Consider the following 14,704-nt stretch of genomic DNA (forward strand, 5'->3'; position numbering starts at 1 on the left):
TGTCGCGGACTCTTAAGTCAGAGTTTCTCGGTTCGAACTCTACAATTTGATACCTATTTCTAATAATAAGCCGCATAGGCTCACAGAAATAGAATGAAATTGAAATATTTGTGAAAATAATAAAAATACAAATATTTCTCTTTTTCTAAAAAAAAAAAAAATAATATTTTTCATTGAATGCTATGACTCAAGAGGATTTCAAAAAACTTGTTACATTAAGGAATTCATTATATTAACGTCCGTTACAATAAGGTTCCATTGTAAATCAAATTCAACAATCTGTGGTTTTCCCACTCAACTACTCAAAATCGTAATTTAATAATGTTAATTTATATTCGCTAGCTCACTTATTATCCAAAGAAACCCACACTCAAATCCATGAAATAATAAACATATTTTTTTCCACTTGTAACACTTTTCTAGAAGAATTTAAAAAAATATTTGCATGGGCAGAGGCATAAGATTTACGCCAAAGGATTATACGAATATACAATATTGTTTTAGCATACCTCTTCCACATGTTGGCCCGGTGTAGCTGGTGGCAGAGCAATCGCAAAGTGGACGATTCCATCCTTCTGTGCAGGTGCCTCCGTGTTGACAGGTCGTGGTGCCGCACTGGGCAGGGAGGATGTGGCATGATGGACGAACAGACCCTAGAAAAGCGTTACAATAACATTATTTCAAGAGAAAAACTGCTATTATGTAAACTGGTCTGGCAAACCGGAACACCGAAGAATGATAAGAGATTTTAGGTCGACATTAGTTTATAATTGGATAAGATGGAGTCAAATGAATTATCACATAAAAAGCTTAATAATATCAACATAATTATGCACATTTTTTTCGTACACAAATAGTAAATACCTCAAACAAGCTGACAGAAGCCAAACGTCAAATTTAAATTATAAAATAACATAGACTAATTCTCTTTTGTCTATGTTTTCCTTAATAATGAAACCATAAACAAATACCGAGTTAATTTTTGATTATCGGTATCTACCTATCTCTCAATAAATAAAATTACTAAGCCGCTTAGACAAAAAATGTAACATTATGACGAGCGATTATTTAGTTTCCATAATATAAAAAGCTCTTTTAATATAAAAACTATTTTCAATACGAAATATATCTACAAAGTGAAGAGTTTAACGTATTTTATTGCACTTCGTGTTGGACTCAATTAATCGAGCTATTTTTTTAAATCCCAAACTGTAAATTCTAAATTTAAAACTGCTCTCATTCAGACGTGATGCGAGCGAAAAACGATTAATATCATGGAATTAACAATTTATTAAAGTAAAATATATTTCAGGTACATTTGAAGAACTAACATGAATATTTTTTACTAAAATCAATATTTCATCATACATCATAGTTAAAACCGCGATCGCGTTATTAACTAATTTTAGTCTGATATCTATCGTAAAATATATGTCAAATCATTCTTAAGGCTGTTTCATATAAATATTTGATTATACCTGAATCCTGTTGTCTGGCGTACATTGTAAGATCAATGGCCTTTCCATTGGTAACCAGATCTCTGATACATCCAACAAATCCTTGCCGAAGCGCAGCCGTCCAGAGAGCTGGAGGGGTGTTTATAGAAGAATGTGAAGGGCCCAGTCCTCCTAGATACAAAGGGCCATCTAGCTCTAACTGATTTGATTCCCCTGAAAGCAAAAAAAAATACAAATCACAAGCGTGTTATAAATATGTAGATATATGATTTGTTTACTTTAAAACTTACATACGTCTGTTAGGAAGATTAAGAAATGGTAAAATATTACAATTCGCCGATATTATCAATGCATCAGTCATCTTTCTAAAAGCTTTCACTGATTGTTTCTGATACAGGGTTACCGCCTACAGTTTTTTTTAATGGTTTTATATTTTCGTGCAACATTCACATTTATTTTAATCCTTTTCTAATCTTTGTTAACATAAATAATAAATGAATAAGCATATTTTATAAACACTGTTATATTAATAAGTAAACGTGTTGTCTGTATCAAGTTCTGACAACCCTGAATATTTAAACTGTGTTTTTCCGAGTAAACTGCAGCTCAAACGCCACACTGTGTATGTATCTAGTAAGTTTTCATAATACGAGTTTCTTTTATATCTGTATACAAAAAATAGACTTTTTTAGGTGCGCCCAAAGTGTGCACCGCGACGCCCTGGTGCGCCGTAGAAAGTCAAAAGGGGCGCCGTGAGTCGATCCTCTATCATTATCCGAAACCATAAATATTCTCGGGTACCTATTAATAAATAATTTATATTTTGAGAGCTAGCATCTTTCTACACAATTACTATTATTGTAGGTACCTACCTATTTCTTTCAACTATAATATATTTATCATATATACACACATATCTTTCATATAGTCACATTGTCTTTTCCAAATAGCTTACTTAAGTAGGGCGCCATGACAAAATACTAAACATGTAAGTGGTTAAGGTACATTTAGTTACCTGGTGTTTTAAAGTCGGCAGAAGCTCCGTCTATCGTAATCTTCACATCTCTCCCGATTCTCCTCAGGGTGAGGTCATGCCACTGCGCGTCGTCCACTCGCTTCCGGGACGCCCTCACGCGCACCCCGCCGGACCCGAGGTCCACGTGCAGGTAGATGTGACCGTTCAGCAGCTCCACGGCGAACAGGTCAGACTGGAGGAGATGTCGAGACATGCAGTAGGAAAAACTCAATGATGAAAGTTTGAATAAAAATAAGTTTAACATCTTTTTTTGACATTTCATCAAAGATGAAGAAGAATATGGTTTAGTGTTTATTTTAATTTTAATTGTGTTTTTTTTTAACAACTCAAAATGTTGTAATTTTAAAGTTACAACATTTTGAGTGTGCCCAAATACTTGATCAGAATCTGGATTATCTCCAACTGTAGGAATTATTTTTCATGTTATTTTTTGACACCTCATAAAAGATGAAGAACAATATGGAAGTCTGGGTATTTACGGGGCTGACGACCGTCATAAGCTGGTTTAAGTGATCGCTTTACACACGTGTAACATTTACCAATTCTACCCATTATCGACAACCACACTACTCAAATTCTTGAAAGCTCTATATTTATGAACCAATTTTGAAACATTGTTCTTGAATCACTAGAACTTCACTAGAGACATTTATTGGTGAGATGAAAAGAAGCTTTTTATTGAGCAGAAACTCTTTTATTAGTATGTATTATATTTTTATTCTTCATCATCTTTGATGAGATGTCAAAGTAAAATTATATGAAAATAACTCCTGTAATTGGAAATGATCCAGATTTTGTGAACAAGTATTTGGACACACTCAAAATATTGTGAATAAGTTTAATATTTTATTCACGATATTCGAAGCGGAGATGGCACTGAAAGAGTACTAATAAGTAAAGGCAACTAGCCGTAACTCAAAATGCGGCTGTTTGGCTTAACATGACTTAAAGCATTTTTATAACTGGCCTCTATCATATGCAATCATAGATTTTGCTCTATCTCTTTCCTTTACCGAGATATTCATTATCCAAACAGCCGCAAAATCGTATTAATTTGATACAGGTTTTGGCAAAAAGCATCCTTTTAAGTTAACCATAAACTCAATTATTTCAAAACTACTGTTTTTAACTTGCGGCTATTTACTTTTGCACATTAGAGTAGGTACCTTTGCAATTTTAGTTAAAATATGCTGGTTAAGTGAGTATTTTACACACGTCTAACATACAACCATTCTACTCATGATTGACAACCATACTACTCAATTTTTTTTGAAATCATACATATATGCTCAATCTCATGACGATCCTTGAGTTCACCACAGCCATCTATGATTGGATTTAGAAAGCATTTATTTAGCAGAGACTCTTTTATTTGTATGCGATATCCGAACCTTGATTATTTTACACACTGGGAAACGGCTGAAAACCTGATTTTTTTTTTATTTTCATGCAGTTATCCTTTGATTAGTTATTTGTTTCACAACATTTTGAGTGTGTTCAAATACTTGTTCACAAATCTGGGCTTTCTACACTTGGGAGTTTTTTTTGACATCTCTATAAAGATGAAGAATAATCCAAATAAAAAGGTATCTTGTTAATAAAAGCTTTCTCAATTCAACATAGATGGGTGTTGTGAACTTATACGTACATTGTCATGAGATTAATGATATATGTAGGAGTTTCAAAAAATTTAGTATGTAGTGTGGTTGTCAATTGTTTTCTCAAATTATCACAAAACGATGCAAATGGCACATACCCTCTTGGCACCCTCTCAGCCTCATTTATCATGAATATATTTTCTTATTCATGTGTATTATCGTTAAACGTAGGTGTATATATTTAATACAGAAAAAGTTTAACACATAATTGAAGACTTTACGACAAAAACCACACATGAAACCATGAAACCGTTTTTATCGGAAGATTGTAAAAACCAAACATCTTTCTTAACATATTAAATAACGCAGGTTATTTTAAACCTTTGATTCGAAGGAAATTAAAAGAATTACAATTGTGTGCAATTTTAAGAGAAAGAATACTGAAAAAGATTAAAACATTTGTTGTTTTTGGCCGAAAGTCTTCAATTTTTGTACCAATAAGCAAAACAGCATATCGAATAATTTTACGTGTTAATTCTACAGTCAGATTAAATTGATTTTATAAGTATAAAAATCTTATCGAATTTGACTATGAACACGCATTTAAAGTAGGTACTTTGTGACAGTGTTCGTGTTTAATACATTTCTATTATAAATCATTTTAAATGTCATTTAAAAACTAGCTAGTATTAGGTATATTGATTAAGTGCATGTATACAAAATATAAATAGTTTTTACAGGTCATACTTGGACTACGTGCATCAATAAACGTGTAAAACACGCTGAAGGTTGGCATAATGTACTCAAAACATGAGAGCTATATATATATTTCTAATTTTAAATTAGAACAAATGAAAATAAATTGAAAATAAGTGAATTATTTAATTCTAGTTTTGTTTCTAAATGCATACACTATTGATTTGTAGGCAAAATTAAAAAAATACAACGTAACTACTAAAATCAAACAGAACAGAGTTGCTATCAATTTTTATTTTCTCTATTTTTTCAAATCAGTTGACATAACTTCGGATGTTGAAGGAATGCGTGCGTTTTGTTTTGTTTTTTAGTATATAACGTGTTCGTAAAGCATTGATAATTTACTACGGAAAATTATTGAAATCGCGGATGGTAAGGATTCGTTTAATCTACGCATTTACAAGCTTTTATTTAGATTCAATTGTTGATTAGTTAGCATTATAATATTAGTTAGAAGTATGTATCACCCCGGACGAAGAGAGGATACGTGTCAAAACTGATTGGAATAATTGTATCAAATAAATTATATAAGTGGTCAAAAACAATGTTTTTATTTTATTAATTTTGTAAAGTTTATACAATTTGCCACAAAGTATCAGTGGACGTTCGTAAACTGAAAAAAAACTGAAGAGATTTATAGAATACGGGTATAATGGCACAGATATATAAAGTTAATATTATTTTTTTGAAAATTACATATAAAAAGGACGCAAAATATTACTTAAAAATTGTATATAAGAAGACATTTTGTTTTAATTTAATTTGAGGTCAACCTACCCTATTTAACTTTGAGAAGTTTTAACTAAAAAAAAACAACGAAATTTTTATCTAACACATACAAACACGCCACAAAACATAAAAGCGGTCATGCATATTCACAATACACTGTACAAACACAACATCGAGCAGATTTAAAGCGGAAAGAAAAACATTGAAATGGTGATGAAAGCATCTATTTTTGTGATCAAAATTAAATTAAAATAATTAAAGAATAAACAAAAATTCTGCCAATTGTAAATTTAACAGTAAGTTAAGCCTAATCAGTATAGAGGAAAACGGTTAAGTCAAAACACTTTGAAACGCAATTTTTAAAGACGTCAAAAAAATGTGTTAGTTAAAAGCAAGATTTGGTAAAATATTAAAAATGTCGAGTAATTTTAAACCTTTAGCGTAAGAGCAAGTAAGAGAAAACACAAAGATAATTAATAAATATTTTTAACGTTATTTTCAAATGAAAGTACCGAATTTGTCTCTACTAATTTACTTTGTGGTCCGTTTGAGATGATTTTTCAGATTACACTCGATCTGGGTAACTTTGAACACTTTTTTATATCTTAGTTGTTTTTATTATTGTTTTGTAAGGTGCGAAAATAATCTAAATATTCCGCGTTTGTCGGCCTATTATGTGATTTTTTTAAAATCATACATCAAATATTGTCAATATTTTTTTTCGGGAAGATATTCTAAATTTAATGAAAACTAATAGCCGTTTGATGGATCAGAGTAACAGTTAACAACATTATTAAAATAAATCCACATAAAATGTATTATTTTGATAATGTAGGACACAAGAATATATATGAATTACAAAATCAATAAATTCTTAACATAAAAACGTTGGTAATTGTTTTAAAAATTCGATGTCTTGCAATCATAAACATATAAAAAAACATATTATTACCCTACTAATATTTATTTTTTTCGAATACAAAGTAATCGATATTTGAATATTTTATTTTTATACAGTTGGATAGTGCAGTTATCAAAATTAATAAACATATTTCACTCACTTCTTTCAACAATGTCAAATATCAAAAATTTTCAGCTGTGCAATTTTTCGAAATGCCCAGAAAATGTACTATATCCCAGCAAAAGCGGCATATTTTTAACTTAATATTAACCCGCTACAGGGCATAAAGTGTTGTTTTTTGCATTTTGAAGAAAAGGTATTGTTTAATTATTTTTTTAAATATACTTAATATTTTTCAAATGGAGAAAAAACATTCAGGTTTTACCGAAAAAGATCTGTCGCACAGTAAAAAGTTTAAGAAGTGGCTTGATATTTATTTTCAATATATTTCATTATATTTTTTAAGTTTAAAAATGATAAGTTGAAAAATCAAGTTTTTTGATAAAAGTATGACGTTGTTGAAAGGAGTGAGCGATTTGTGTCTAGTACATCGAACCAGTTATTAGGAAAATAAAAATTGATGAAAAAAATATTTCGATTTTGTTCACTATTACCCAGATTGATTATAATTACATCACATTATTTTTATTCATAGGAAAGTCTTGATAAAAACAAAAAAAAATGTTTATTGTTGTTAATCGGTCGGTTAGTTGAATAGGTACCTACCTGTAATGAACCAAATAAGTATGGTTTCTGGTCTTAGAATCGTTTATGTCGGCAAAATGCATGAACATGTAGTTATGAAGCGATTAGAGGGGAGAGCAACAGTTATGGGGGTAAAGCTTTGAAGGTATTATATTTATGTTGAGAAGAGTTAGATAAATGATGTATGTTAAGGGTTTGATGGTGAGGGTTGCTGTTCATTGCGTTTCCAAGTGCTTCTTACCGTGCAACCTACCCTTGGTGGCTTCACTCCTGTGTTGAACGCGATAAGTCCATTAGGTTCGTTGGTTCTAAACTTGAAGGAAATAGTTCCGGTTTTTACTGCTTCCCATGGCGGGAGAACCTGTAATCAAAGTTACCAAAACTGTTATGTCACATGTTCACACAATATGGAAGTTAAAGAAAATTAGTATACATAGACAAACCATCTTGGTAGAATCAGAGGCGGTCATCTGGAATTCAATCATAATGACGCATACGCATTTTCTCATATTTTTTCAAGTATATGACGTACTAATCTTCGTGCTATACTTTTTATATATACAAGTACCTGATGGGAATATACCTCCTTTTTTTCGTGAGCAGTAAGGATGCGCATTAGTCTTTTTTTTAATTCGTCCGTTAGGATAGATAACATAAAATATAGTACCGAAAAATATATAAATACCCATCAGGCACTTGTATAAAGAAGATACGATTGGTACGTCGTATACCTGAAAAAAAATACTAGTTTGGAAGAAAGTGCGGATGGAAATGGCATCACCAGATTTATTTAATACGAAACTTAACGATTTAACAAAGTAATGTAGATAAAAAAATACATTGAGAAAAGTAGTTATTGCATGTATGTTAGCAATAAAAGTTATATGTTTTGGATATTGAAAGCATTAACTTTGTGGATCATCTTGATAAATTATTTCGAGAAATAAAAATACTTTGTATTCTGATCCACTCACATTTTTATTTTACCAACTAGTTTCGGCAACAACCTGTTGCCCTCTTCAGGGTTACATTTATAACTAAGTTATAAATGTAACCCTGAAGAGGGCAACAGGTTGTTGCCGAAACTAGTTGGTAAAATAAAAATGTGAGTGGATCAGAATACAAAGTATTTTTATTTCTCGAAATAATAAAAGTTATAAGTTACTCTACCAAACCCATGAATGTATCAGAAGCTTCCAGTATAATTTTGTGTTACTTTTGGACATCTGTTTGAGAACCCGCGAAAAACTTATATAATCATATTTAAAAATTAATATTCCGACGTTTGAAAATCGTTAGTATAAGTTTTTTTTTAAATTTATGGCAACTATTAATACAATTGTAGGTTCATTTCGCGGGTTGCGCGATGGGGATGTCTTTTTAATTACAATTTGAAGTTTTTTTCCCCATAAAATAATTTATGCAACATTTTTGATAACGTAGGTACATATTAAATGATAAGTAATTATATTAAGATTTTTTCATAGAACTTTCAAGATAAGTCCTAATTTGTTTCGTATTGTGTAACACTATAATCCATTGTGTACTTTCTAGGTCGTATTGGATATTATTGTTACTATTGTATAATAGGAATAGTTCAAAGTTGAATGCATTATTCAGTGTTGTACCGCTGATATATATCATAATATAATAATCTTACCTATCATGAATGGATACGTTCGTGGAATTATTGAGACCGCTCGGGATACAAGCAAAACAATAAACTATTTATTATCTTGCTTTAGAGTACCATAATATAATAGTTTAATATTAGGAATGTCTAAATCTAGAGTTGGTATGTATGTAATAGTTACAACAATCGTTGCTTGAGACAATGTATTGTACAGCCGGTTATCTAATAAAGATAATATTAAGAAAAGTTCAAAAAAACCCTTTTCTTCGGATATTGATATTAGTTTTTCGGTGAGGAAATGAAATCGCTCACTCCTTTCAAGAACGTCATAAATAAAAAAACTTGATTTTTCAGGAGAACGTTTAAAGTTTAAAAATATAATACAATGTTTTAAAATAAAAATCAAGCCACTTATTGAACTTTTTAAACCTGACGTAAAACCTGACGGTTTTTTTCTGCAGTGGAAAAATATTTAGTTTATTTAAAAAAATAATCAAACAATACCTTTTCTTCAAAATTAAAAAACAACACTTTCTGCCCTGTAGCGGGTAAATATTAAGTTAAAAATATGCCTCTTTTGCTGGGTTATAGTACATTTTCTGGGCATTCCGAAAACATGCACAACTGAAAATTGACGATTTTTGATTTATGACGTTCTTGAAAGTAGTGAGCAAAATATCAACAGTCTGTTTTCTGAAAAGGGAGTAAGATTCGGTCATTAAAAAGATTGGTATCAGTGGATCCGGTCAACGAAACCGGATCTATTGGAAGATGGATCTTTTTGATTATTGCATCATTTGTACATTGATTCATTCAGATTAATTAGCGCCGAAGGCCCAAAAAAACGGCGTGGGGCAGAATTATTGTTACAAAACGTATCGGCGGCAAATAATGAACCAAAATCAATCAATGAGCCAGTGACCGAATTTAGAAAAGATTCGTTTATCGTTAATTGATAGATTGACATGTCCGAACGAATCAATGTTTTTTCTTCTTCTGGAATTACCCAATGCCCAAGTGACTTTGAAATCTATATGTATCTATATACGGCTTACGCAACACCGCTTATTATGTTCCCACTTAGGCTCTAACTTTATAAATTTTAAAGCCATTTCCTAATTGTGAGTGAGTTTATTCTTTATGATTAAAGTTATTTATTATTATTGATAAAATTTAATGTATGTAAAGATATGAGTTGTAAAACACAGTTTTTAATTTTTCTACTATTCATTGAACACCCTGTTTCTAGCTAGACACTATAAAGAAAATGTGTTGGTGTTACCATGTAGCTTTATTTGTAGGTAGGTACTTGAGAGCCATAGACTAGTAACCAATTACTCGGTAAGGGGATCGCTCGCCACCTGCAGGGAATGTAAGTAGGTACGTATGTGTATGGGAACTTTTAATCAACTTTATTAGTTGGGTATTGGGTATTGCAGCATTTTCCCGAAGTCGAGACAATTTCCTGTGTATTGTACAATAGTTAAAATAAAAGTAAAATTTGTAATGATTATTGATTAGTGAAAATCATTAACAAACTAACCATCCCGCCATTTCCCCGCGGGGGTAGGTAGAATGAATAAAACGCCACATCATTCTGTCTTAGTAAACATTCTTTGTCTCTTCCACATTCATGCATCTCCTCATACATACTGCCGATTATTCTGACTCCAGACCTGACCACTTTTAAGCATTTGAAATACTTGATCATGCGAAGTTTTACTCGGTCTTTCGTTGGTTCCACTCATTCGTTCCACATGTCCAATCCATCTCCACACACCTTTCTTTTATCGATAATGCTTATCTCAGCCTTCTATTGTTTACTTATTTTACCATTTGAATATCTATCATTATTTGTTTTGAGGGACATTCGTCTGAGATATCTCATTTCAACTGCACCTAATCTATCTTTGTCGACTCCATGCTTCACTTCCATACATAAGGATTGATATCAGGATGCCTTGTGTAGTGCCAGTTTAGTTTTCGCTGTTAGACATTAGTGTGATTTATTTATTTATTGAAGTTATTTTATGTTATTTGTTTTTTTTTTACTTGAGTGATTAATAATGAGTTTAAAATATAATGAAAAACATTGCAAAAAATTGCATTTCATAATTTACACAATTTTTAGTGTATTCAACTATTGAATATGTTTTATTTGCGTATTATTATGTCACATGGGCAAATTTCGTCCGTATTATAGTGATCAGCGCGTTTGGCTATTTCACCGGAGGCGGAGGTCCCGGATCCGATTGTTAGGGGAGTCAAAAGAAATAAAGATGATCTCCCACTATAATATAGGTTTAGTGTTACCATTAGCTGGTATCTGAAGCTCACGACTGATCATGTATTAAAGAACAAGATATCACTGCTTATATACGATGCAGTACCTTATGCACTATTGGATTCAGATATTGTAGTTTGTGTTTGACATTTTTAACGTTGTATATTAAATAAAAAATAAATGTGAGGTTTATGAACGAACGAAAAAAACACAGAAAAGTGGCTTAGTTTTGAAATTCATCAAAATTTCCTCTAAATGTCTGTGGAAATTTTGTTAAATACAACGACATGAGTTGCGTTTATAATAAATATAAGTACATTGGGTACATAGTGACAGTAATTTACTGGATTTTTTTATTATTTAAAATTGATGAAGGGTAGAATACGTGGAGTGAAAATCTCTTTTTGACAGTGGTATTTTAGTGACAAAGTCAATCTTTAAACAACGATATCATATTATACCGCTAATAATATTAACCGATTTTCAATTTGTAACCATTATGTTTTAAATGTTTATTAATTACGGAAATGTATCCGTATATCAACAATGTGACATTAATGGAATTAATGTTAATTTATCATTCCATTGCCATCCAATGCATGAGATTATTTATGTAGATTTCAATTATCGGAACCAGGCATATTGTTGTGCTTGATGATATGTTTAAATATAAATGAGCAAGGGAAACACGGGTAATAGTTAATACGCAGTGTGTGAATGTGTGTAAGGATCACTTTTGCGTGCGATAGATTTGATTCTGGTTAACCGTTAGCGTTTAAGTTGAATAATTGAGCGGGAAATTGAAATGTCAAACAACGCACGTTCGGCGCGCATAATAGAAATGTATTATCTGCGCACATTGCGACAGTACCAACCTACGAGAGCTTAACATAATTTATTCCACTTTATTAAATTCGCAATTACCTTTTAGTAAGTAGCTTCGTACGTGTTTTTATTTTGCAAGAATATTCGTTAAATTTAGCACGTTTAGTGTTTAGCCTAAACCTCTTCGTGCGTACCGCCCCGCCGTGGGCCCTTAAAATACTTTTACTTCACCCTCACACACACACACACATTATTTAAAAAAATACATTTTCAATTTATAGTACATATTTAACTCTGATGATGACAATGTTCTTGTCAAAACCGGTAAGAGAAACGTACCAATAAAAAGTGGTTAAAATCAAAGTAGCTTTAATTAATAAAGTTTATAAAATGTGCCACAAAATATCTGCTAAAAACATTCAAGAAAACACATTTTCTATTTCTTACTATTGTATACATTAGTAAGAGAGAAAAAGTATTTTATTTAAATATTTTAAATATTAAGCTGTATGATTCCATAGTAAATTCAACCAAATATTACAATATAGTGTGAAAACGTAAATAACTCCTAAATGGACAAACGCAGATTCTTAAAAAAAGATACGGACGCGCTCAAAATGAATTTGAGTTTTTTTTTTTACCATCATTAGAGATATGATTGTTTAAATACAATCTTTTGTTACTTTCACTTGAGTTTTGCCACGAAACATGTAATTTCATAGATTAACCTGCTCACGTGGAAAATACGACTCGCACACGATCGCATTATTTTTATTAATTGGGAGATTAAATCCGTTTTGACTCGTATTACCGCATTGCGCAACCTCTTCATCCGTATACCGAATACGGCCCGTGAGAGTAATAGGTGTCATTATCCCAAACCAGAACCCCTCCCGAGGTGGAAACATCCCTAGGCGGCTCAAGGAATCCTCCAATATTTCCGCAACGAATTTTCGTCCCTGCGGATATCGATGAGACGAAATTTCAGGCGATGAGGTATTTACGCTAGGGCGAATGAAACGAGTCCGGAAGATTTAAATATTTGTTTTGATTTTGATCAGAAAAAACAGAGGTAATTTAAAATTTCATTTTCATTGCATAAACCCTTCAAATCTTCTTAAATCAATGTTATTTTTAAATATATATTTAAACATCTCAACATAGATGAAAAAATATAAAAGTCTGGCTATTTACAAGGCTTACAACTTGTCATATACGTAAGCTGGTTAGGTGATCACACACACTTGTAATATTCACCATAATTATCACCCACGATTGAAAACCACACTACTCAAATTTCGAAAATCAGAAAAAACTTGAATAAGTATTTAGACAAACTCAAAATTTCAGATATTCTGATCAAACGATCAATCAATACTCGAATAATAACGAAAAAAATAAAAGCCTCACATAGGTCGTTAAAAAAAGCCTAACAGCAAAAGCTTAATTAGTATTAATAATAAAAATTATTTGGATAAATTTTATTGCGACATTTTCGTAAGAATCTACCTCAAGGGCGCTTATTAAGGCTTGAATATTAATAGGATGATGATAATAATGATAGAAAAAAAATTAAAACGTCGTCAAAATACTTAAAAGTATTCAAAGTCAGGGTACCGACCAAAATGTAAGGAAGTCTCGTAATAGTTGGCAAAAGAAGGATTCAAGTTGAATGAATGCAGTCAAAATACGATCTCTCAGACGAATTTTCGTCAAAACGATGTATGATAGATGTTCGAATGCAAGGCTGAGATGAGCATTATAGATAAAATTAAGAAAGGTGCGTTGAGATGGTTTAATAATATGCTTTTTCAAAATAATCACAATTATTGTCTATGTTTTCATTAAACAAAGGCCCGCTAATTATTATCTCTAATTATTATCCCACCCATCTCTACATATACCTGAATATTTTTTGTTCGTTAGTTTTTTGTAATCACCTATCGATGAAAACATCTGTAGTTTTCGAAACGAGTCGTGTGAAATAAAATAAAATTAAAACGGTGGTTTAATACAAGGGTTTAATTTTTAAATGATGAAAATGTTTGCAGCTTACTCCATTTAAACATGTGCATCGTAAAATAGCTATGCATTTTATTTATTCGAAGCTTTGAGCTTTTTTATCGGGAAAGATTGTATTACTTACCAGGTGAGAGTCTCTAGTTGTGAACGAGACCGGATCCGCAGTGTCGCCGGAAGAGCACGCGTACTCCACAGTTCCGGTGACGCTGATCAGCTTACTTCCGGTCCTGGCGAGATCTATCAGGTTTAAGCGTAGGGTGTCGGCTGAAAACTCCACCTGAAAAATTACAATGTTTGAGTCGATTGTCAAATTTTTAATTTTGAAATATTTGTTTTATTAACTTGACTTTTCCTTTATTTGAGATCCTTTTAAATGATGAAAATACATTTGTTATAAATTTATTACAATCACAGTGTACAAACATGCCTATTTGAAATATATTATATATACAATGAGTTGGTAAAAGAAGCAGAGGACGACCGAGGAAAACTTGGCACAATCAGGTATGTCAAATACTTGAAAACGGCCGGGTCTGGAGTCGTAATAATCGTCGGGTATGCATGAGGAGATGCATGAATGTAGAAGAGGCAAAGAATGTTTGCAAAGACAGAGTGGTCTGGCGTTCGATTCTCTCTGCCAACCCCTGCGGGTGAAGCGGCGTGATGGTTAGTTAGTTAGTTAGTTAGTTAGAAATCGCGAAATCAATGTCGTATATATTATATTAATATACATGGCAAAGTAAATTGAATATTTAAAT

General features: G+C 31.7%; 1 protein-coding gene across 1 annotated transcript in view; it reads right to left on the minus strand.

The window, feature by feature from the left end:
- LOC148300790 (neurexin 1-like) overlaps positions 1-14,704 on the minus strand; it is a 139,243-nt gene that overhangs the window by 24,088 nt on the left and 100,451 nt on the right. The window contains exons 8-12 of the mRNA XM_088274306.1: positions 14,071-14,223; positions 7,424-7,543; positions 2,473-2,665; positions 1,479-1,670; positions 510-653 (exon numbers count right to left, since the gene is read on the minus strand). Of these exons, the coding sequence (XP_088130432.1) occupies positions 510-653; positions 1,479-1,670; positions 2,473-2,665; positions 7,424-7,543; positions 14,071-14,223 (802 nt within the window). The remainder of the gene's footprint in view (positions 1-509; positions 654-1,478; positions 1,671-2,472; positions 2,666-7,423; positions 7,544-14,070; positions 14,224-14,704) is intronic.

Source organism: Brachycentrus maculatus, unplaced genomic scaffold (genome assembly GCF_059751285.1).
Source record: "Brachycentrus maculatus isolate JH-2025_06_01 unplaced genomic scaffold, ASM5975128v1 h1tg000656l, whole genome shotgun sequence".
NCBI lineage: Eukaryota > Metazoa > Arthropoda > Insecta > Trichoptera > Brachycentridae > Brachycentrus > Brachycentrus maculatus.